The sequence below is a fragment of the Amblyomma americanum genome, chromosome 7, assembly GCF_052857255.1.
Source record: "Amblyomma americanum isolate KBUSLIRL-KWMA chromosome 7, ASM5285725v1, whole genome shotgun sequence".
Taxonomy (NCBI): Eukaryota; Metazoa; Arthropoda; class Arachnida; order Ixodida; family Ixodidae; genus Amblyomma; species Amblyomma americanum.
Window position 1 is genome coordinate 83,082,555 of NC_135503.1, and position 19,901 is coordinate 83,102,455.

Here is a 19,901-nt window from a genome sequence, read left to right on the forward strand (position 1 = left end):
TTTCAAGTAGTTCGAATATGAATGCTCTGTTTAAAATAAAGTAAATGGCTGTTCACAAAACACAGCCACAAACAACAGCTTTAATAAGCGAGCACAGCAAAAAAATAGAACCCAGGCAAAAAAATGCAGTTTCAGGTACACACGTCCTTTATTTGAAGAACTTTGAGACTACTGTATACTGCCACGAAAAAGTCGTTAGCGCGTTCATTCATGGCTGAGTCATGACACAGCGCAAAAATGCACCGCGTGGTGGTGCAGTGTTTTCCTATCCAAGAGCACATGCAGCCACGCTGTGGAGGGTCCCGATAGCTCTCAACAAATTTCTTTCTTGCAAGGCCTCTCAATACTGCATGTGCACTTCTGATGAGTGCTGGATACTGGCCGTATGAGAAAAGCACAAGTTATGTAACAAGTTCGAGACCATGCTTATCAAGTTAGTGAGCGCAGCTCAGTAAAGCTAAAACTTTTTAACTCCAACAGGAAAATCCTTAACTTTTCGAATTCTGTGGATACTTCAAATGGAAAATGCGCAGTGTAACTTGAACTGAACAGCAGATTTAATTCATAAACTATTCAAAATTTCAAATATTTCCATGGCCCTACTTTCTGCGACACTGCCGTGGAAGGAGTGGGCAGCCAACAGTTGAAACTGCCAGGCCTCTCCGAGACGCACGAGCCAACTGCCCAGCGCTACAAGAAGCCGTCTTGAGCTGAATGCTTCCACTGCACTGTTGGTTTCCCCGCAAGTTATTTAGTCATACGATTTCATTTCTCAGCTGTCAAGCAGCCATCCACACCATAAGTAAGCTAAGTCCACCACAGAAAGATATGCATGCGACATGGCAGCCGGGTCACGAGAGCCGAGCACAGCCCTTTCAGTTTGGGTTTCATTCTCTCCAAAGTTTTTAAGTTACCTTGCGGCGCAGACGTGGTGCAAACTGGATTTTGCAACAGCATGCAGCACAATTTGCCATTTGCTGCAGTTGTCATTTGCTACATGTGCACACAAATGGCACAGCACTGCCATGCCATTTGTGTCACAGCAATGGCACAGCAATGGCACAGCAATGGCACAGCAATGGCAAGCAATGGCACAGCAATTCTATCACTGTATAACCCCATGCTACCTGATATATCGCTAGATGACAGTTCACTGACATAAGCACTAGAAATGAGACTTCCTAACGCACCCTGTTTGCTGCTCCCATACATTCAGTGTCCATTTCAGCACAGACTCCAAGCATATTCTCGTTGAGTCAAACTCACGGGGTCCTTGATGGGCCAGTCGGGGAAGCGCTGCACGTCGCACAGGTGCCGCAGGTAGTAGATGTTGCAGAAGAGCTCGTTGTGCAGCTGCGGGTAGTGTACAGGCGGTATGGGACAGTAGTCGTACTGGGCCCGTGTGTTGGACTTGAGCCGCGGCGTGAAGTCCCCAATGTGGCTCGCTATCTTGCCCATCATGAAGCGCCTGCAGACGAACATCTGCCTCCTTCAGGTGATGTGCCCCAGATTCGTACAAAAAGTGCACTTACTGGTTCATCACGCAAGCAGAATAAATATTCAGACAAGGAAAAATACCACAAGTGAAGATTACAATAAAAATGAAATTGGCTACATGCCAAACTTTGACCTCTCTGACAAAAAATTTGTAGTTTACCTTAGTGCTTATTGATAACAGAATTGAGCATAAAGCACCTGGACACATATAAAACAACAAAAGGTTTTCTTCATGCTTGAAACAGTTATGAAGTGCCACACACTGCATCTACACTCACCGACCGATTTTTCGGAATTTCTACTGACTGCAAAAATGTCAAAAATTGGGCAGTCCAAAAAATTAAATTTCAGTGACGATATCTCTTTATTTAATCTTTTAACAACCAATACAATGGAGAAAAGGGTCAGTAATTGTGTACATATTCTGAAGCTTCACATGACTCATGTACACAATTAAAATGAAAAGTGAAGATGGCAATAAAGATGAGAAAACAGACAAACAGCCTAAGTACAAGCTCTATCAGCATTGGCCTCTGCTGGGAACCAATCCCAGAACTGGCCGCGGCTTGAGTATAATGAGAGGCGTATTGCCTGTCGTCGCAGCGCAGTATTGACAGTGCAGTGATAGAACATTTAGGGCTGCGTTGTGTTTTGTAGCAGGTATGAGCTTCTCGATCAATGTAAAAAGCAGAGCCATTTTCTTCCGTTTGCAGTCTCTATTAAGTCGTACGCCTCCCACGTGTTCCACTGCTGCCTCTTTGCATATATGAAACTAAAGGACTCAGTCAGCACAAATTACTTCTGTGAACTGTGACTGCACAATATGCCAACCCACAGAGAATACCAACGGTGTCATTTAAGAGGCTCCCTTTGAGCTTGAATACTGCTTCATTCGACTGTGTTTGTGATCCCCCTTGAAGTCTGAATCAACGAGGTACCACTATCAGCAATACATGACGATTTGGCTATTGGTAGAGGTGCTGGGAAAGTGCAAATGAGGTTCGAAAAATCAAGCAATCAGTTGCGATACATCCGAAATTTCAGGCACGCTTCTAGACAGTTTACAGAGAGCAGTTCGCTCTGTCCACGACAGGTGGCGCCACTAGGACGGCAGCCACTTCTGGCCTTCGGAGCCGCCGTTAGCAGCATCGGCGCGCAGTTCTAAACGCTGCTCGCAGCTTGGGTACGAATGTCTAGTGATTCGTAAACAACCCGGCTATGATATGGATGTCAAGCACACTGTCGAATTAAAATGTGAAGCTAATATCCCTGTGGTCCGGTGTAGGCAAAATAGATGCGCTTATTGCATTTCGCACACTTCGTGACTCAAGCTGGCGTTTTTTGAGGAGCGGTCCAGAGAGTTCAGGTTCTGGTTTTCCTGAAAGCAGCATGAACGTGTTGTTCTACGAAAAAATAAACATATCACGAACCCCACGCACCAGATTATTTCAGTGCCAGCAGAAGCTGCGGGAATGCCAGAACGAGCTGGTGATATTTTTGCAGCAGTAATATCTTGCGCCACTGTAATGTTGCCGCATTATTTTCGCAGTTTATTAAAAAACATCTTCTTGTGGATATTAGTGCGGACACGTTCAAGCTTCATCGTGTGAAGAAATAAGGTCAATGTGTACATGCGTGTGGCCTTTCTGCCCTTCGACAAACACTGATCCAGTGCATCAAATAATAGGTGCTTTTTTAGACCTTTACTAGACCTTTGTAATAAATGCTTCCTGGGCATCAGCAAAGGCTCACTAAACTGTCGTGCATACTTGGCACTAGCACGGTGGAAGCAGCCACGGAGCGTTTGCAACAGTCCTCAGAGGAGGCATTTTGAGAATTCTCTCGCCCGATGTAAAGGTCTACAGAAGTACGCTAATGCACGTAGAAACAGCGGTGAAATTTATCATGACAGGACTTCGTATATTTCAGCTTATTCTGGCTGATTACATCTGTGGGTGCTGAACCCCAGAGCTGTTTTCAGTTTTACTTAGCAAGAGAGCCCAGCCGAACGTTGCCGATCTTCTGAAGGGGCCTTTGAACAACATCCATATTCTTCTTTTGGAAGCCAGAATGCTAATGGATGATAAAGTAAATATCTGGGCAATCGGCCAGTGATCACACGCATGCGCACATTCGGTTTAAAGTCTCGTGCACAGTGCTGAGCGGTGAACGTTCTTAATAGCTAGCTGTGAACACATATTCCTCCATTCGGCAAAAATATCGAGTCCTAGCTTTCAGGCATTGCCGCGCTTTTCATCTGCAGTTCGACAACAAGTTATGTGGTCCACAAATAGCGTTAGATGGTGAATTTACTGAATAAATATGAACGCGCACGTAGCTGAACGCAGTTTGTTGACACATACGGGCCGATGCGGGCAGTCTGAAGGAGAGAAGTATTTAAATAAGATGCTTAACCAAAACATTTTCTAGTACCAACAATTTCTATGCACACTCAAACGAAGTTTTTGTGCCATCCGACAACTCGTTATCTACAGCGAGAGCAAGAGAAGCGCCTTGCAGCCTGGTACCAGCACGCCGGCAGCCATCGCAACGAGAAGGCCCGAAGGCCAGCGATGGAGGAATAGTCATGTGACCAAATATGGTGGCGCCCATGCTTCCGCGCTGAAAGCGTCTATACATTGGCTCTCAGGCAAGTCGCGGTGCCACGAAAAAGTGCGAATAATCAAGAATTTCTGAAAAGTCAGTGGTCCGAATTTAAGGTTGCCAACTGTGTGAATCTGTGGCTTTGATTTAGTAACTATGCAAGTCACATCACTCCTATTGTCTCACCATTGCCAGTGAAGCTGGCAATGAAATCATGCGTTCTGAGATAACTTTTCTCAACTAGAGAGGAATTATGTGCAGTTGAACCTTGACATAATGCACATGGATATCACGAATCATTGGCTAGATCAAACTCTTTGTAATATTTTAACAAACAAAATGCAATTACTATTTTATAAATCAAACACGGTTGGTGATGAAACGGATATATTGAACTCCCCAGCACCAATCAGTGCACGCTTGGATGACAGGACACTGGCTTTGCCACCGTACACGAGTGACAAGTAGTGGGGTGGCAAGCGTTCACGCCAAGGGTCGTGCTTCTATTGTGATACGGTGTAATCCACTTATAACAATTATCGGCGAAATAACGGATGCAACGATACGAATCTGGCCACCTGAATGTGTTTACGACCATAATTTGTGTGAAAGTTTAATAAAAAATAAATTCCTCTGAAGCAAATGACGTAATAACTCCGCAAATGGACCGGCGTCGCTAAGTCCGTAGGCGAGCGTTGCCTATGGCCTTGGGAACCAGGTGCTATTGTTGTCACAATCACTGGAGGAAGAAGCTTGCTTGGCCGCTGCGGCGCAACGGTGGCTCAAACAAAAATTAGATTCTGCCCGTTTATGTGTTCCTGAACTGGGTAAAAAGTCACGCCGACTAAGCACAAGGCGATAACTCTGAACCCCTTCCCCCTCTCCAATTTGTCATTGAGATGGTTGAGAATTTGCTTTTTTTTTCTTTAAGCGTCAACTTTTTTGTGCCATTCTCCCGTTTCGCGTTGTCTGCAGTGAAGACATAGGCAGTGCGCCAAGATGCTGTGCGCCGGTAACATCCTGGCGTGTTTATCGTTTATCTTTTGATAAGAGCTCCAGAGAAAGTGGCTCACTCAGTGAACTTGGCAGAGCACCAAGACGCTGTGCACCCTTGAAAGGAACGCTGGTGGGGGTGGCTACATGCATGGGGTAATACCTACATGCATGAGGGAATGTGTGGGTCTGTTTTTGCTTTTTTTTTTTTGTCGGTCCAGATATAACAATACTCAGTTCAACGATCAGATTTTCTGGTTTTCTAAATATTGTTATAAGTGGACTGCACTGTACCTAGCACTCTACAACAGCGCCATAGAAGATACAGGGGTGTGGAGGTTTGGTAGCTTAGTGGTCAGCACGCGTTCATGCTTCCCACACCTGTCGAGAGTGCCCCATAAGCCTTGGAGAGGTCAGTTGTAGCCTTGCACCTTTTGTTCTGATGCATCATTTGTTCTGATGTACACAATACGGCTGTGATCTGGGGAAGCCAGCCTAGTGCACTAGGCTTTTTTTTTTTTTTTGGCAACCTCTGGAACCATTGCAAACGCCTTCGAAAGGGTGCTAAAACTTCTGAAGAAGTCTTTCCGTTTCTCTAGTAAGGATTGCCTGAGTTGCCGCCCCTTCACTAACTAAGCTGCAATGCACTTGAGTGCTTTTTTTCAAAATTTTATTTTTCGAATTTCAGCTACATTGAACTATTTTACGACTTTTCACCTGTTCGCTATGACAAGGTTCGACCGTATGCAGTTCTTATACATTCTAGTGCACAAAAACATATTTGTGCAGCCACACAGCACCATGTCTTCAGTACATCTAGCCTTCAGGGTGAACAAGGAACTCGGACTAATCCCAAAATATGAATTCCATTACTCTTTTATTTAAACCTTTGTTTGAAAATTTCAGCTTACCTCCTGTGTTTCCCCATCATGCAATATTCCACTGAACACTTGAACACAGTTAGTCACTAGTGACATTCCTAAAATAAATGCATGTCAGTACCATCAGCATGGAAGCCCAATAGCTATGAAGTCCAAACTTTTAACCCTTTAAAAGTTTGTGATGACCTCAGCTCGGCACAAGTGACTGCCACTTTTTCGCTTATGACGAGCGCACCTTGATATGGGTATTTCACTACTTTGCAAATGTGTTTTGACAAACAGTAGCCACAGCCGTTCTTTTACGGTGCCTTTTTTTTTTTCCAATGAGCCCTTAAAGGGATTCAGAAATGATTTCGATGGGCATACTCTAGTGCAAAAGATCTGTAGAGATGGTCTTTGTGAGTATTCGAGTCAAATCTGAAAGCTTTTAGAAAAAATTTTTAAGAATCACTGCTCCTTTAGCCTGACGGTGGGCAGAAAGGCCAGCCTTCAAGCTCACGCCATCTGCCCACTGGCTTCATTGGGGCAGGGGACGTATGGTGAGGTGTGTCACCCTAATTGGTTCTTAAAAATTATTTCTAAATTATAAGGCACGTGCAGAGCTTTCAAATTTGACTCGAATACCCACAAAGACAACCTCCACAGGTCTGTTGCACTAGAATATGCCCATGGAAATCATTTCAGAGTCCTTTAAGGATGCCAGTTCTGAATACTTTGGAAGACAGACTCATACATCAACGATACCAGCTGTGAAGCTGCCCAGAGATGCAATGAGTAAAAAAACAACTGCGTATAATCAACCGAAAATTCTGAGTTCCCAGGAATACTCCATCAGCCATGCCGATCAGAAGAGCAGTTCTGAACTGCTCAATACTTTTGAATGCTGTCAACAGATCTTTTCGCTGTTAGGGCTTTACTGAGCACACGTGCATTCTGGGCTGTGCCACACCTGCTCAGTAAGCTATCTCTCTCAAATGTGCCATTCGAAACGCTGCTGCCTTTGCCTAGCAGCATATTACTGTGCCCAGAAGAACAAAGTTGTAAAGGTTGATACGACATCTCACAGGCACAGCCAGCCTCCCCAAACTGATCACACGAAGTGGCTGGCCTTCGGAAAAAAAAAAAATTTCACAATGGTAAACAGGGAGTACTGGCACCACTGAAGTGGCCCAAGAATAAACGGGAACTAGTGTGAGACAGGGTAAGGAACAAAACTGCTCTGCCTGTATACAGACAGTCTCACATAACAAGTGTAAGTGTGAAAATGCCACCGTGGTTGTACGGAGCCAGGGCAGCCAATTTTTCTCGCAGCCGCACCTCATCTCGGCATTCCAGATAGCCTCAGGCGTGTCAAACTCGCCCAAGAAGGTCTCGGCGAACTTGGCCGCTCCGTGGTTCTCCAGGTAGCACACCATGGCTTCCGGCAGTAGTGGACCCAAAATGCTCCGTTGTGTTAGTGAACTACCCTGCAAGGCAGGGCCACAGGTACAGTTTTCACAACACTTCGAGAGATGGGGTTAAACTAAACTGTATGCAGTTTACACAGTTTATGAGTAGTGTACAAAGACCATGGGTGGTCACCACTTTCATAAGTTTGGTGTTCGATGGCTGTGCTGCCTGCTATCAGCACGTGGTGGATGAACACACGGGATACGACAAAGTTCAGATACAAAAGCAAGCTCTCTGTTGTAGGAAGTGTATTCCACGCATCATACAAAGCACGCAAAATGAAATGACAAAGACTGTGTGATAAAGACAGCAAAACCGACAAACAGTCAAAGCAAACACCCCGTCGTCATTGAAGTTCATAATTAGGCATAGCGGCTAAAGCTGAAAACTGACCTAGGCACAACCAGTATGTTACTGCATACAATATCATGGCTCGTGCATAATGATGAGACCAATTTGGGTGTCGTGACAGAAAAATAAGGGCTATGATGCGTTTTCTAGTGGGCACATCCTCCTCACTTTGAAGTACACCACATCTTTCTTCCGTTCACCATCTCTGTGATGGTGTATACACCTTTCATGCTTTCTGGTGTTGTCTCTTCTCACACTCGGGACTTGGCACACACGAGTTCCATGAAATTGCAATTACTGTTTGAGTTTTTGCTGCAAAAGACGTTCGAGAACAGTATAAACTCACAAACACATTTATACAATATGTGAGCCTGCGGTGAATATTGACCTGGCCATTTAAGAGGCCCCCTTTTAGACAGCTTCATTTTGTGAACACTGCTTGAAGTTAATACAACGTTGTTCCACTGAATACATCGTATGGCAGCTTGACTATTAGTGATAGTGCTGCAGCAACAGCGAGGGAGGTCCAAAAATTGAGCAATCAGTTTAATCAGTTGCGATGCATCGGAAATTTAAGTCACTCACAGTACACTGACCCAGTGGTGCAGTGATGCGATTAGGTGCGAATAATCAAGCATCTCCAAAAAATCAGGAGTCTGAATTTTCAATTGACGACTATAGCCCCTCTCATGACTGATTTGGTTTGGTTTATGGGGTTTAACTTCCTAAAGCGACTGAGGCTATGAGGGACGCTGCAATGAACAGCTTCGCATTGACGTCAACACAGTTCACGGGCCACCGTGGCCGGGATCAAACCTGCGCCTTTCGGGTCAGCAGCCGAGCACCATGACCACCGAGCCACCACAGCGGCTCCAATCATAATTGTTTTGGCTGTTTAGTCTATCAGTAGAGCATCACTCTTGCCTCAAAGATTCTTGAATATTTTTCCCATAGGCTACCTAAATTAAATTTGACAAGTAGCGAAGGATTCTCAAGCTGCAATCTTGGTCGCTCTTGAGGTCCCAAAGAAAGATCCAGGTTTATCTTCATACACCAACCACCAAAAAAGCAGCTCGCATCAGCGTTCACCCTGGCTAACATTTCATTCACTATGCATTCTTCTCCATTTCAATGTAAACATCTTTGACACCCAATGTAAATGCACGTTGGACATACCTAGATGCCTGGGCAAGGTTGTTTCTACGAGCCCAGGACTGATTCCCAGTTTTGTAGCAACCTACTTGCAACAGCCCATTTCACCAGTGGTGACGTGAACTGCCCAACAGGCCCACAGATCATGCTCAAACGACTCTCTCCTGTCCCAACTAAGCACAGCTGCCCACTGTCTGACAGCACATATGATGGTGCACAATCCCTGAACACATTTTTCACGCACCCATGAATACTGGCTGGCGTTGTTCCCTTTATTTGCAAAAATTTAAACACAGCATGATGCTCTACGCTGTATCTAACTTGAGCCAATGCCACCTAGTGACCTTCCACGCAGTGTCATGTGCAATCAAACCATGGTAAGACGCAGCTCGTAACCACTACCTTACTAGGTAGTAGTTTTCAAAACATGCATGCAACACTGTGATAATGCTTGGCTATTTCGCATCATACTTGAGCTTCGAACTTATCAAATCCCCCTCCCAGTAATCAATTCCTTAAAAATTCAACACACACAACCGCAAAAACTAGGTGACTATGAGCAAGTCATGGCAGCCAAATGGTTACCCCAACAAGGCAAGGACCAAGCAAGTTGCTTTCGGCAGATGGCAATGCTGTCAACTGTTTATGACAAACCATGCTGTCAATTAGTACAGACAGAACGAAGGATGAGGCTAATAGATAGCATGTATTATCTTCCTGCACTGCTAATGTACCATAGAAGCAGTCTTTAGTACAGAAACAAGCACTTTTTTAAATCTATTTTTGAGAAGTTTTTTTTTACCTGAGGTTCTTTTGTGGTTGCACCAGTCTAGGCTGAGCTAAAGCAGTCCATTTGTGACAAACTTGGCTGCCATCATCATCATCATGCAAAGACATGTGCAGCAGCTGCTTTTCTGGCATGAAAATTAATGATGAGACTTACAACGAAAAAAAAAAATTTGACATTTCATTCATAATCTATTATGTAATTTCACCCACCCCTATTAATAGGTGCTTGCCAAGGCTCAAAATACACCACTCATGCTGACTGTGCTCTGACCTTCTAAGAATGGACACCCATCAGCAGCAGTAACTGAGCGCGTCAGAGTTTATGACACTTTGCAGAAAATGTAACAATGAGGCAACTGCAAAGCTCCTGTACTAAAGTTAACCGAGTATCAAGCTGATGCAGGTGTTAGAATGAAAATGTCTACTAAGTGCACAATTCCGGTAAAGATGAAATACAGTGGACGCCCTTTGAGATAAACTAGAAGGTTCGTACAAATTTGTTTGTTTTATCAGAACCTCATTCTTATCTCAACAGAAGTGCTCTCAAAAAGACATGTGAGCATACTATACATCTTACAGTAAAACAACTTTTAATGTGAAAGCATTACTAGGCTATTCCCTTTCCTCAAAGAAAAAAATGAGTTGATTAGTAAGGAGAGGCAAGGTGCAAAACCAGAAACAAGCGATGACAGATACCATAAGTGCAGATGAAATCCCAGTGATGCCCTCACTGGTTGACCTCAATGTGGTGGCAGTATTTCCAAAAACATTCACCAAAATTTTGAGCAACTGTTGGCCGCACTGCATTCTGGGTGGTGTCATAGCATTTCTTCTTGCATGCTTTAGTCAAGTTGGAGGCTAACTTGCAACAGTGGTTCCCACCAATGACATATACACCTTCAATTGCATACTTTGAGACTTGCAACAGGGGTTCCCTAACATATGCACCTTCAGCTGCATGCTTTAAGGTGCGATTGAGGTGTCCACCAAGATGCAGAGATCTACTGCCCCCTTTCCTTCCCTCCAAACACATGCTTTGCCATGTAAGCAGACTCAGAATTTTCTTACTATGCATGAAGTGAGCTGAATAGTGTCATGAAACAGCAGTACATTATTTTACTTGAAAACAGCATTGGTCTGCTTTTTTTTTTCACCGTCTATTTTTCTCTCTCTTCTTCTTCCCTTGCTAAGTGCTGTTGTGGTGGTTCCTGCCTGGAAGCAGTCATAATGCTGCATATTCCCTCATTTTCATTACCCCAATCCCCAAACGCACTCCCCCCCTCCCCCCAGTAATACTTACAATTATTCTGATTTTCGCTTTCCCTCAGGCTTTTCACAGCAGATTTTTTTTTTTTACATTGTATCCCACGGGAAATTAGCCATGATCATCTTATCCAAGAATCCGTCTTAACACGGGCCTACCAGCAGGTTGCCAGAAAGATTCCCACATCTCTTGGGCTGGCGTGAACTTCACTACTACATGACAGAAGCCTGCTCAACAGGCGCAAGGGAAAGAGTTAGGGTGCTCGCACCTCGTCGAACCTATGTGCCTGACAGGTGTGGGCCCGGTGCAGCAGCTCCCCGATGGTGAGCAGGTTGGAGCCCGTGTACAGGAGCACAAAGTAGAAGAAGCCCGTGGCGTACAGCTGCTGTACGGCGGGATTCTCCTCCATCACTTGCAACAGCAGGTGGGCAACCTTCTCCACAAGGATGGGGTCAAAAGTGAGCAGGATCTGCAAGCCATGACACCAGTGTGTAGAATTAGCAATGCATTTATAGCAACACTTCTGACAGACGCCCTTTTGATGACGCACTCGTCTGCTCGTACATCAATTTACTTCGCTATCGAATGCTTTTGGATTGAGTAGCATACTTGTAGCAATTACCCAATTTTAATGTGCAGCTGATTTTCTTGTCCGGATGAAAAAAGCGAAATTTAAAGAAGCCTGAGCTGGCATTCATATTTATTTTATTTATTTCAAAATACTACACGCAGCAGTGCTGCCTAGGCAGGAGAGGGTTACAAAAGGTAAGCTTGCAAAGAACGCTCAAAGGTATTAATGTTAGTACATTCAACAACCGAAGCAGGCAGGCAATTCCATTGTTCGACTGTGCATGGGAAAAAAGATCTTTGGAACTGCTTAGTCCTGGCATTGTATGGCCTTATCACTTTTGTGCGGTTCAGCCTTGATGATCTTTGTGGTGCACAAAGTAAATACGAATCCCGTGGCAATCCTGTTTTGTTATGATATAGTAAGTGCAATAATTTAAACCTGGGAATCTGTCTGCACATCTGGAGCGGCTCCAACTTATGCTGCCTCAGCATATTAGTAACGGAAGAACGGTTCCGGTAATCGGATGAGATGAACCTGGCTGCATGACGTTGGATGCGCTCCACCTGCTCGATGTTTTTTACATGGTACGGATCCCACACAACAGAGGCGTACTCTAGGACTGGTCGAATCATAGCGCGATATGCTACAAGTCTTACGCTCGATGAGGACCCTTTTAATTTCTTGCGTAGGTAGCATAATTTCCTGAATGATTTCGAGCATATATCATTGAAATGCATATCCTATTTAAGATTGGTAGTAATTGTCAGGCCTAGACATTTAATGGATGTGACTGCATTTATGCATTGATCTCCAATTTTGTAAGCGTATTGTAGGGGATGTTTCTTAGTTGCAATTGTCATTGACGCAGTTTTAGAAAAATTGATTTTCACCGCTCTTTGTTCACACCAGTCCGCGAGTTTACATAAATTGGTATTTAGTAGTTGCTGACAGAAAGAATTTTTAATGACAGAATAAATAACACAATCATCGGCAAACAATTTTACAGTGATACCTTCATCAACATTTTGAGCAATATCATTAATATATATGAGGAACAAAAGCGGTCCCAGCAGAGATTCCTGCGGTACACCGGACAGAACATGCAGACACTCAGACCTCATTCCACCACATTCAACACACTGTCTGCGATTCTGTAGGTACGCTTGCAAACAACTGATAAGAATGTCTGGCATCCTGATTTCTTTTAGCCTCTCAATAAGCAAGTTGTGCGGCACACAATCAAATGCCTTAGATAAATCCAGGAAAATTGCACCTATTTGTTCGCGATTATCAATGGCCAAAGAAAAGTCATGAATTACGGATAATAGCTGCGTTGAAGTGGACATGTTTTTATGGAACCCATGCTGAAATTCGACAAAGAAGTTGACCGATTCAAGAGAGTTTCATTGGCATCAGAAGCAACTGGCATCATGCTTCTGCGTCACTTGACAGACAGTTTCTCTTTGCTATTAGCGCACCACAGCATTTGTTTTCCAACGCTCTCGTAAGGATGAGCCTCCACAGACGTTGTTTCCATCTTCATTCTTGAGCAGCAGCAAAGATGTCCAACTTGTTAGCGATAAATGGCGATGAAGGAAAACAGGAAGAGGCCTAGCGAAGTAGTTACGCGTCGCGTCTCCAAGATGCCAACCATGCCAAATGCAAATGCAACAAGGTTCAGCCACCATCTCCTGATGCCAATGAAACTGGGGCTGTTTGTAACGTGGTTTCGATATTGTATCTGACTGGAACACACATGCTGCTTCAAGGATCGTTTTTCATCAAAAAAATCTGCACGTTGAATCGTGTAAATATAGTTAGGGCCATTTGTATTTCGGTTTGATTTTTTCTTATATTTAATGGGTAAAAATAGGTCCATATTTTCTTGTCAGAAGTTCAGGTACGAGCCGGGTAATTCAGCACAAGGTTCAAGAATTCGGGTTTTATTGGATGATTTTTGCATCAAAAGACAATTTACTATCTGCACTCGATTTTGAGTAGGTCAAGAAACGGTTCTCTTTATTTTTTTGTTATGATTTTCACAAACAATATGGAAACAATTTGAATTGCGCTAAAAGTGGTTCAAATTTATATTTTTTTCCTTATTTTATCACATTTTTGTTCTGTACAATGCAATGTTCTTTGTGGTGCTGCCATGTCAGTGCAAGACCTGCCTGCCATTGTACAACACGAGACCACTCATTCAATGTCACAGTGACCGTTTTAAATGCATAAGAGCCTTGGATCAGGATGTCCTAGGATAGGCAGTGCTTGAAACAGGGATGGCAGCAAGATGGCTGGTAAGTACCCGTGTCCTGAACTCTCGCTTTTAAGTGTGGACTTTAACTTCATCCCCAAATTAAGCTGCATCATGAATAACAAGCATCCGTGGTAATAACTCCATGGTTTTTCCCCAGCTTCTGGGGGAATAAAATATACAGTATAATCTCACAGGGTAGCAAAAAATTCATATCATCCGAAATATCATATGATAAAAAATCAACAAAATCCATATAGAGAAGCAGGGAAATGCATTCGCGCAGATCTGTTTATGGCTAACGGAATTAATTTACAGCCACGCTGCCACAGCTCACAACTTGCAGTGCGTACAGCACGGTGTCAATGCGGTACGGGGCATGCGCCATACACTCACCGCTCGCAGAGCGTACCGCACAAGTAGTGATCATAGCGCAAGCAATGTACAGGCAGCGCTTAGCACTTGGGGTTGCAGTCACAGCTTGCATGTTTGTATACATCATAGTGGCCCGGGAAAGTGTTCAGAACATCCAGAAATCTGCATATTGTACAGAATTCACTGTGGCCAAAGAATTTCGCGAATCTGCATCCCTCCGAAATTCATATCAAACGCGTTCATATCAAGGTTACACTGTAAATCCTGGAGCATGCAACATACAGCATGAACCCTTACTATGAGCCACAAAAAGCTGGAGATTTTTCTACCATCTTTCGCGCTGTTGCCCTTGAAATGTATCCCCAACTCATTTGTTTGGCTTTAGTGTTGTACACATAAATGCACAAGCTCCCTCTCTCCGCAAACACACATGGCATACAGAGGCAATCCCAATGTGAAGCTCCAGCCCACCTGAACAATGTGGACGAGACTGGAGCGCTCGGAGAGCAGTCGCTTGGCTCGTGGGATGGGGCGCACCACAGCACCATCGGCGTCACGCGACGGATAGAAGGAGCAGATGGAGGAGAGGACCGAGAGCACGGTGGCCGCCAGCTCACCGTCATTGAGCAGGGCCTGCCCTGTGGCGAGCAGGCCCCAGCGCAGCTGCGCCACCCGCCCTAGCGGCTGCCAGCCAGCCATGCCCTGGGCCCAGCACAGCGTCCGCGCTGACAGCTGGCCACCCTCCGACCACATCTCCTGCAGCTGCACACAGAACCCACATGGACAGAGAGACAATGGTAAGAAATGTGGGTAGTTCTACTCTGGGATCACCCGCTGAATACTGTCCTTGTGAAAGTTTTTTCGAGTAACCAAAAAATTACAGAGGGCACTTATTAAGACAACTTACATGCTGTAAATGCAAACGCATGCACACTGGGTATTGCATTGCAGTGATAGCATACTACTCTAATGAGGTTCTTTTGTGGGCGAGATACCACGGGAGATTAAGTAGGATAGCCGCTTGTCACAGCTTGCACTGCACAGGTTCGTCAGATCTCAGCATGTGGTAAGAGGTCCGCGGCACCAAGGCGTTGGCTGTAGCAGATCGGCTAGGCTCACAGATGTTCGTTATAGCCGAGACTCAGCGCCACAGCCCTAACGTATATTTTGACGGTTGCACAGGACTTGCTTGTGGTAAGCAAGCGTTCGTCTTAAGTGGGGCCGTTATAAGTGTTCTTGACTGTATGACGATGATGGCCTTGTGAATGAGCATAACAGGAAGATGTTATATACTGAATGCTTTCATTAAATCATGTTAACTCGATTAAATCATCATGTTAACTTTATAGCCATGACTACATGCATGTCAAGAATCCTGTCATTCTGCTCCAGGTAGAAAATCGTGCCCCAGTGAAATGAAGACCATGTTAGAGATTGCTGAGCTGTAAGAATCACAAATCACCTGCAAATTGTATGCTGACTTGTAAGAATCACATGCAAGAAGGATCGCAAAGGTACTGAAGTTGGACTTCTGCAGACAAGTTGGTTGCTAAAAGACTGGCTGAGGGCTCACTCACAAGTCTGCACTGACCCATCACCAGGAGAATGCCGCTTCTGAGAGCACAAGAAGCTGGCCGCTCAAACCACAGAATTCCTGTGCAAGCTCCTTCGAAATGACCTTTCAACGGAAAGTACCCTTTTTGAACACAGGTGCCCGTGTCTGTTCTCTTCTTTTCGCTCTGCTTCAACCGCACCTCCTTGTTGACTCTCTCCTGAGACCTCACCCAGCAGGCCTTTCATCATCAGCTCTCGAGCAGATGCTTACTTTGTGCACAGTGGGCTTTTGTTAATGCGCAGTTGCTGTGCCAAGTTCCTTCAATCTGCAACCCGTGGGCCTCTTTGGGACAGTGGCAGGACCAGGTGTCCTTTCGAGGGCAGTGCACTTCACAGCCACTGGCATTTCAAGTCTTCTGGTAAACTGTGCCACTCCTGCTCACTGAATCCCCTTGCCAGTTCGAATAGCTATGCGGCAGCGGTTGGCTCACTCGCTCGCGCGCACACGCACACACACATAAACAGACACATGCACCTGGCACTCATTTTGCCCGTACCTGGGGGCAATGCAACTGTGTGCATGACAAGAGAGATATTGGCCAAGGATGGCGCCGCCGCCACCTCCAGTGGTGGGAAATTAAAGAACGAACTAAGAAGAGCAGATGCTCACAGTTTGAAGACCCCCACCAGTGCACTTTCACTGCAGAAGAGCTACAGCAATCTGACAGTACAGGCTGTATGTAGCTGGCCGTAGCTCACCTGGTCGTAGCCAAAGGGCCCCTTGCGGTCCTTGCCGTCGCCACCCACGTACCACTCCTTCTCGAGGCTCAAGGTCATCTCGGGCGATGCCTCAATAACGTTCATCTGCAAGAGGCCACAAACAATGCACGCACACACAAACTATAAGCTGACAGCAGAAATGCTCAAGCCCATTTGATGCATTCTTGGTGGAATTTTAAGCACCATGCTAAAGCAATTAACACCATATGTATAAAAAAAACTACAGTATGAGTAGAAAACTCTCAGCTGTTCCTGACCTGCAACATACACCATAAATAATGCCGACAATGCAGAGGCAGCAGAAGCACATCTGGACAAGCCTGAAAATTATGTTCTGCCTACAACATGTGTAAGACTCCAATCAACCCTTCTTCAAATGAGACTGCAGAAACAAAATAAATGTTTTAAAGACAACACTGTGTATAATGTACAGAAAAGGACATTCAAATGAGCATGATTCAGTGCATGTGTATGTCCTCTTTTGCTCGAGATCTGTGGCAGGTTTTCTTTAGGATAGATTACCAACTACAGTAGAATCTCGGTAATACGAATCTCACGGCGTCACGAAAAAATTCTTATCTGAAATTTTGCATCAACGAAGCGAACAAAAATTCCTATGCTGAAGCAAGAAAAATGCATTCACACAGATCTGTTTACACGTGACGAGATTTATTCACTGCTATCCGGCCACAGCTGGCTATATACTCGTGGCGTGTACCGCGCAATTAGCGATCGCGGCTTTGGTGATGTGCGGGCTGCACACTGCCTCTCACAGTGCATGGTGCGCGGTGCGTACCGCACGACCGGCGATCGCGACGTCGGCGATGTGCAGGCAGTGCTTAGTGCTGCAGGGTGTGGTCGGCTCGCACATTCGAATCATCCATAGAGGTGAGAGAGCGAGTTTGTAACATCCGAAATTCCGCACATCATGCACTATGCACTCTGGCCAGGGAATTCCACGAATTCGTATCATCGCGAAATTCGTATCGACCGGGTTCGTATCACAGAGATTCTACTGTCGTCTATTCCTAGACTTTGCTGCAGTAAGTTAAATTCACGCTTTTCTTACTCAACCACACACAGCCCCAAAGGTAGTAACCTTTTCTCATCAAGCTCATCATCGGCCTCTTCCAGAAGGCACTGGGCATGCCTACTATTTGATCAAGCGAGAAAAGCACATGCTATTCTCACCTACTCAGGTCAGCTCTAAGCTCAAGGCCAGCAGTGACGAGAGTTGCAGCAAGCAGAGCAACATTTTTACTGCCCACCATTACTTATGACAGTGCGAACAGCAGGATGTCTATTATAGTGAATCCAGCAAAAGCCAGTTCCATGCCAGACCATGCACCCACGGACAATGAAGCGCCCCTTGGATTGGACGTGCTCTAAAATCTGGGCACAGTGTGTTTAATCCCACAACCCACAGTGTGCACCCAAGTCTTCTTAACAGCTCGTCTTTGTAAACATTGTAAACACATATTTGAAAAATATCTACACCTCGTTTACTTCAGCCCATTTCAAATCCTTACACAGTGATGCCGATTTCTACACATTCATAATCATCATCATCATCATCAGCCAGACTGCGCCCACTGCAAGGCAAAGGACTCTCTCATGTCCCTCCAATTAACCTTGTCGTTTGCCAGCTGCGGCCACCATATCCCACAAACTTCTGAATCTCATCCACCCACCTAACTTTCAACCGCCCCCTGCTACGCTTGCATTCTCTTGGTATCCATTCAGTTACCCTTAAGGACCAGCGGTTATCCTGCCTTCGCATTACATGCCCTGCCCAAGCCCATTTCTTCCTCTTGATTTCGACTAGGATGTCATTAATCCGCATTTGCTCCCTCACCTACTCAGCCCGCTTCCGGCCTCGTAACGCTACAACTATCATTTTTCTTTCCATAGCTCACTGCGTTGCCCTTAACTTAAGCTGAACCCTTTTCATTGGCCTCCATATTTCAGCCCCATAGGCCAGCACTGATAAGACACAGCTGCCGTATATTTTTCTTTTAACAAACCATGAAAATATGTTACTCTTATTTGTGCCACAAATCCATTTTAACAAAAGTACCCTCCCCCCCACCTCCCCCCCCCCCCCCCCCAAAAAAAAATATGTGAGCATGCTGGGTGTGTCCAAATGAAAGTTACATGAAAACGGTGAATAAAATGGCCCTTCAGCAAGTGTTTAATCACAAATAGATAAATCATCACACAATGTGTGAGGTGTGCTGAAGAGTTAGGGCATAAAACAAGCACACGTTACCCTACTTGAAAACAGCATTGGTCTAATTTTCTTTCGTTCACTAGCTCTTTTTCTCCAAGTTTCCCACAGTGACTGCCATTTATTTTTTTTCGGATTTTTGCTTTCCCTCGGGTTCTAACACATGAAAGGTACCCAGTTTGGTAGCTGTGCATCTCTCTCACATCATTCACAGCATAACTGTTAACTCTAAGAGCAGCACTCTGCCAATGTACGTTGCAACACGGCATGAGATGTAGATTCGACGGCCAAGTTTTAAGCCCCAAGTCAAAGAGCAGGTGCATTCCTTGCCTATGCGCCATTTAGTTGACTGGAGGCAATATGTGGCATGTGACATTGCATGCGATGCTGAGATTTAGCTATGTCACATTTCTGAGCAGTGCTTAGGCAGGCGTGAAGGTCCCGTCTTCTGCGCAATGGCGAGAAAGCTTCTCCCACTAAAAAGAGCGCTCCCACAAGGCAGCTTCCGCACAGTTTAGCATGTAGGGGTGCGAAAGCTATCCTGTGGGGGGTGTGCTTTGTTGTGTAGAGGCGTTTAACGTAGTTTTTTCTCAACAGGGCCACATGGGTGTCCGACCAGTGTCGTTGCAGGATTTGCCGTGGTTCACAGTGCCTGCGAAAGTTTGTCTCAACCGGTGCTCATATGAAACAGTTCACCTTAAGCAGAATTTTTTTATACTGAATCCTATGGGAAACCAACCAATGGTCTCGCACTGTTGCTTTTCGTTCAAGAATTCGTCTTAATGAAGTTCATCTTAACAGTGTTTACTCTATTTTAAAGAAAACTGCAGCTGCCACAACAGTAGTGATATACAATTTCACACGGCATCGTCACTTTCAATCTGAGAGCTGTGACAGAAGCCTATCAGCTAAGCTAGCCTTACTAAGTCTATTAAGGGGTTATGAGGGTCTTAAAATTTTTTTTTCTTATTTGTAAACATATCTTCTTCTTAAAATGTTTTTTTCTTATTTGTAAACATATCTTGCTGAAACTTAGCATGCAGGTATATCATAGGAAGCTGATATTGAATATGTATTAAGATTTCAAATATCTCGCCTGGAAGAAAATATATGGCAAATTACGATATCCTAATTAGGTGATTTCTTACGGGCCATTA

The 19,901-nt window shown here is 44.8% G+C and overlaps 1 protein-coding gene across 1 annotated transcript in view; it reads right to left on the reverse strand.

The window, feature by feature from the left end:
* Positions 1-19,901, reverse strand: part of LOC144099367 (dnaJ homolog subfamily C member 13-like) — a 153,742-nt gene that overhangs the window by 69,170 nt on the left and 64,671 nt on the right. The window contains exons 22-26 of the mRNA XM_077632600.1: positions 16,497-16,601; positions 14,655-14,945; positions 11,249-11,449; positions 7,293-7,441; positions 1,267-1,468 (exon numbers count right to left, since the gene is read on the reverse strand). Coding sequence (XP_077488726.1) covers positions 1,267-1,468; positions 7,293-7,441; positions 11,249-11,449; positions 14,655-14,945; positions 16,497-16,601 — 948 coding nt within the window. The remainder of the gene's footprint in view (positions 1-1,266; positions 1,469-7,292; positions 7,442-11,248; positions 11,450-14,654; positions 14,946-16,496; positions 16,602-19,901) is intronic.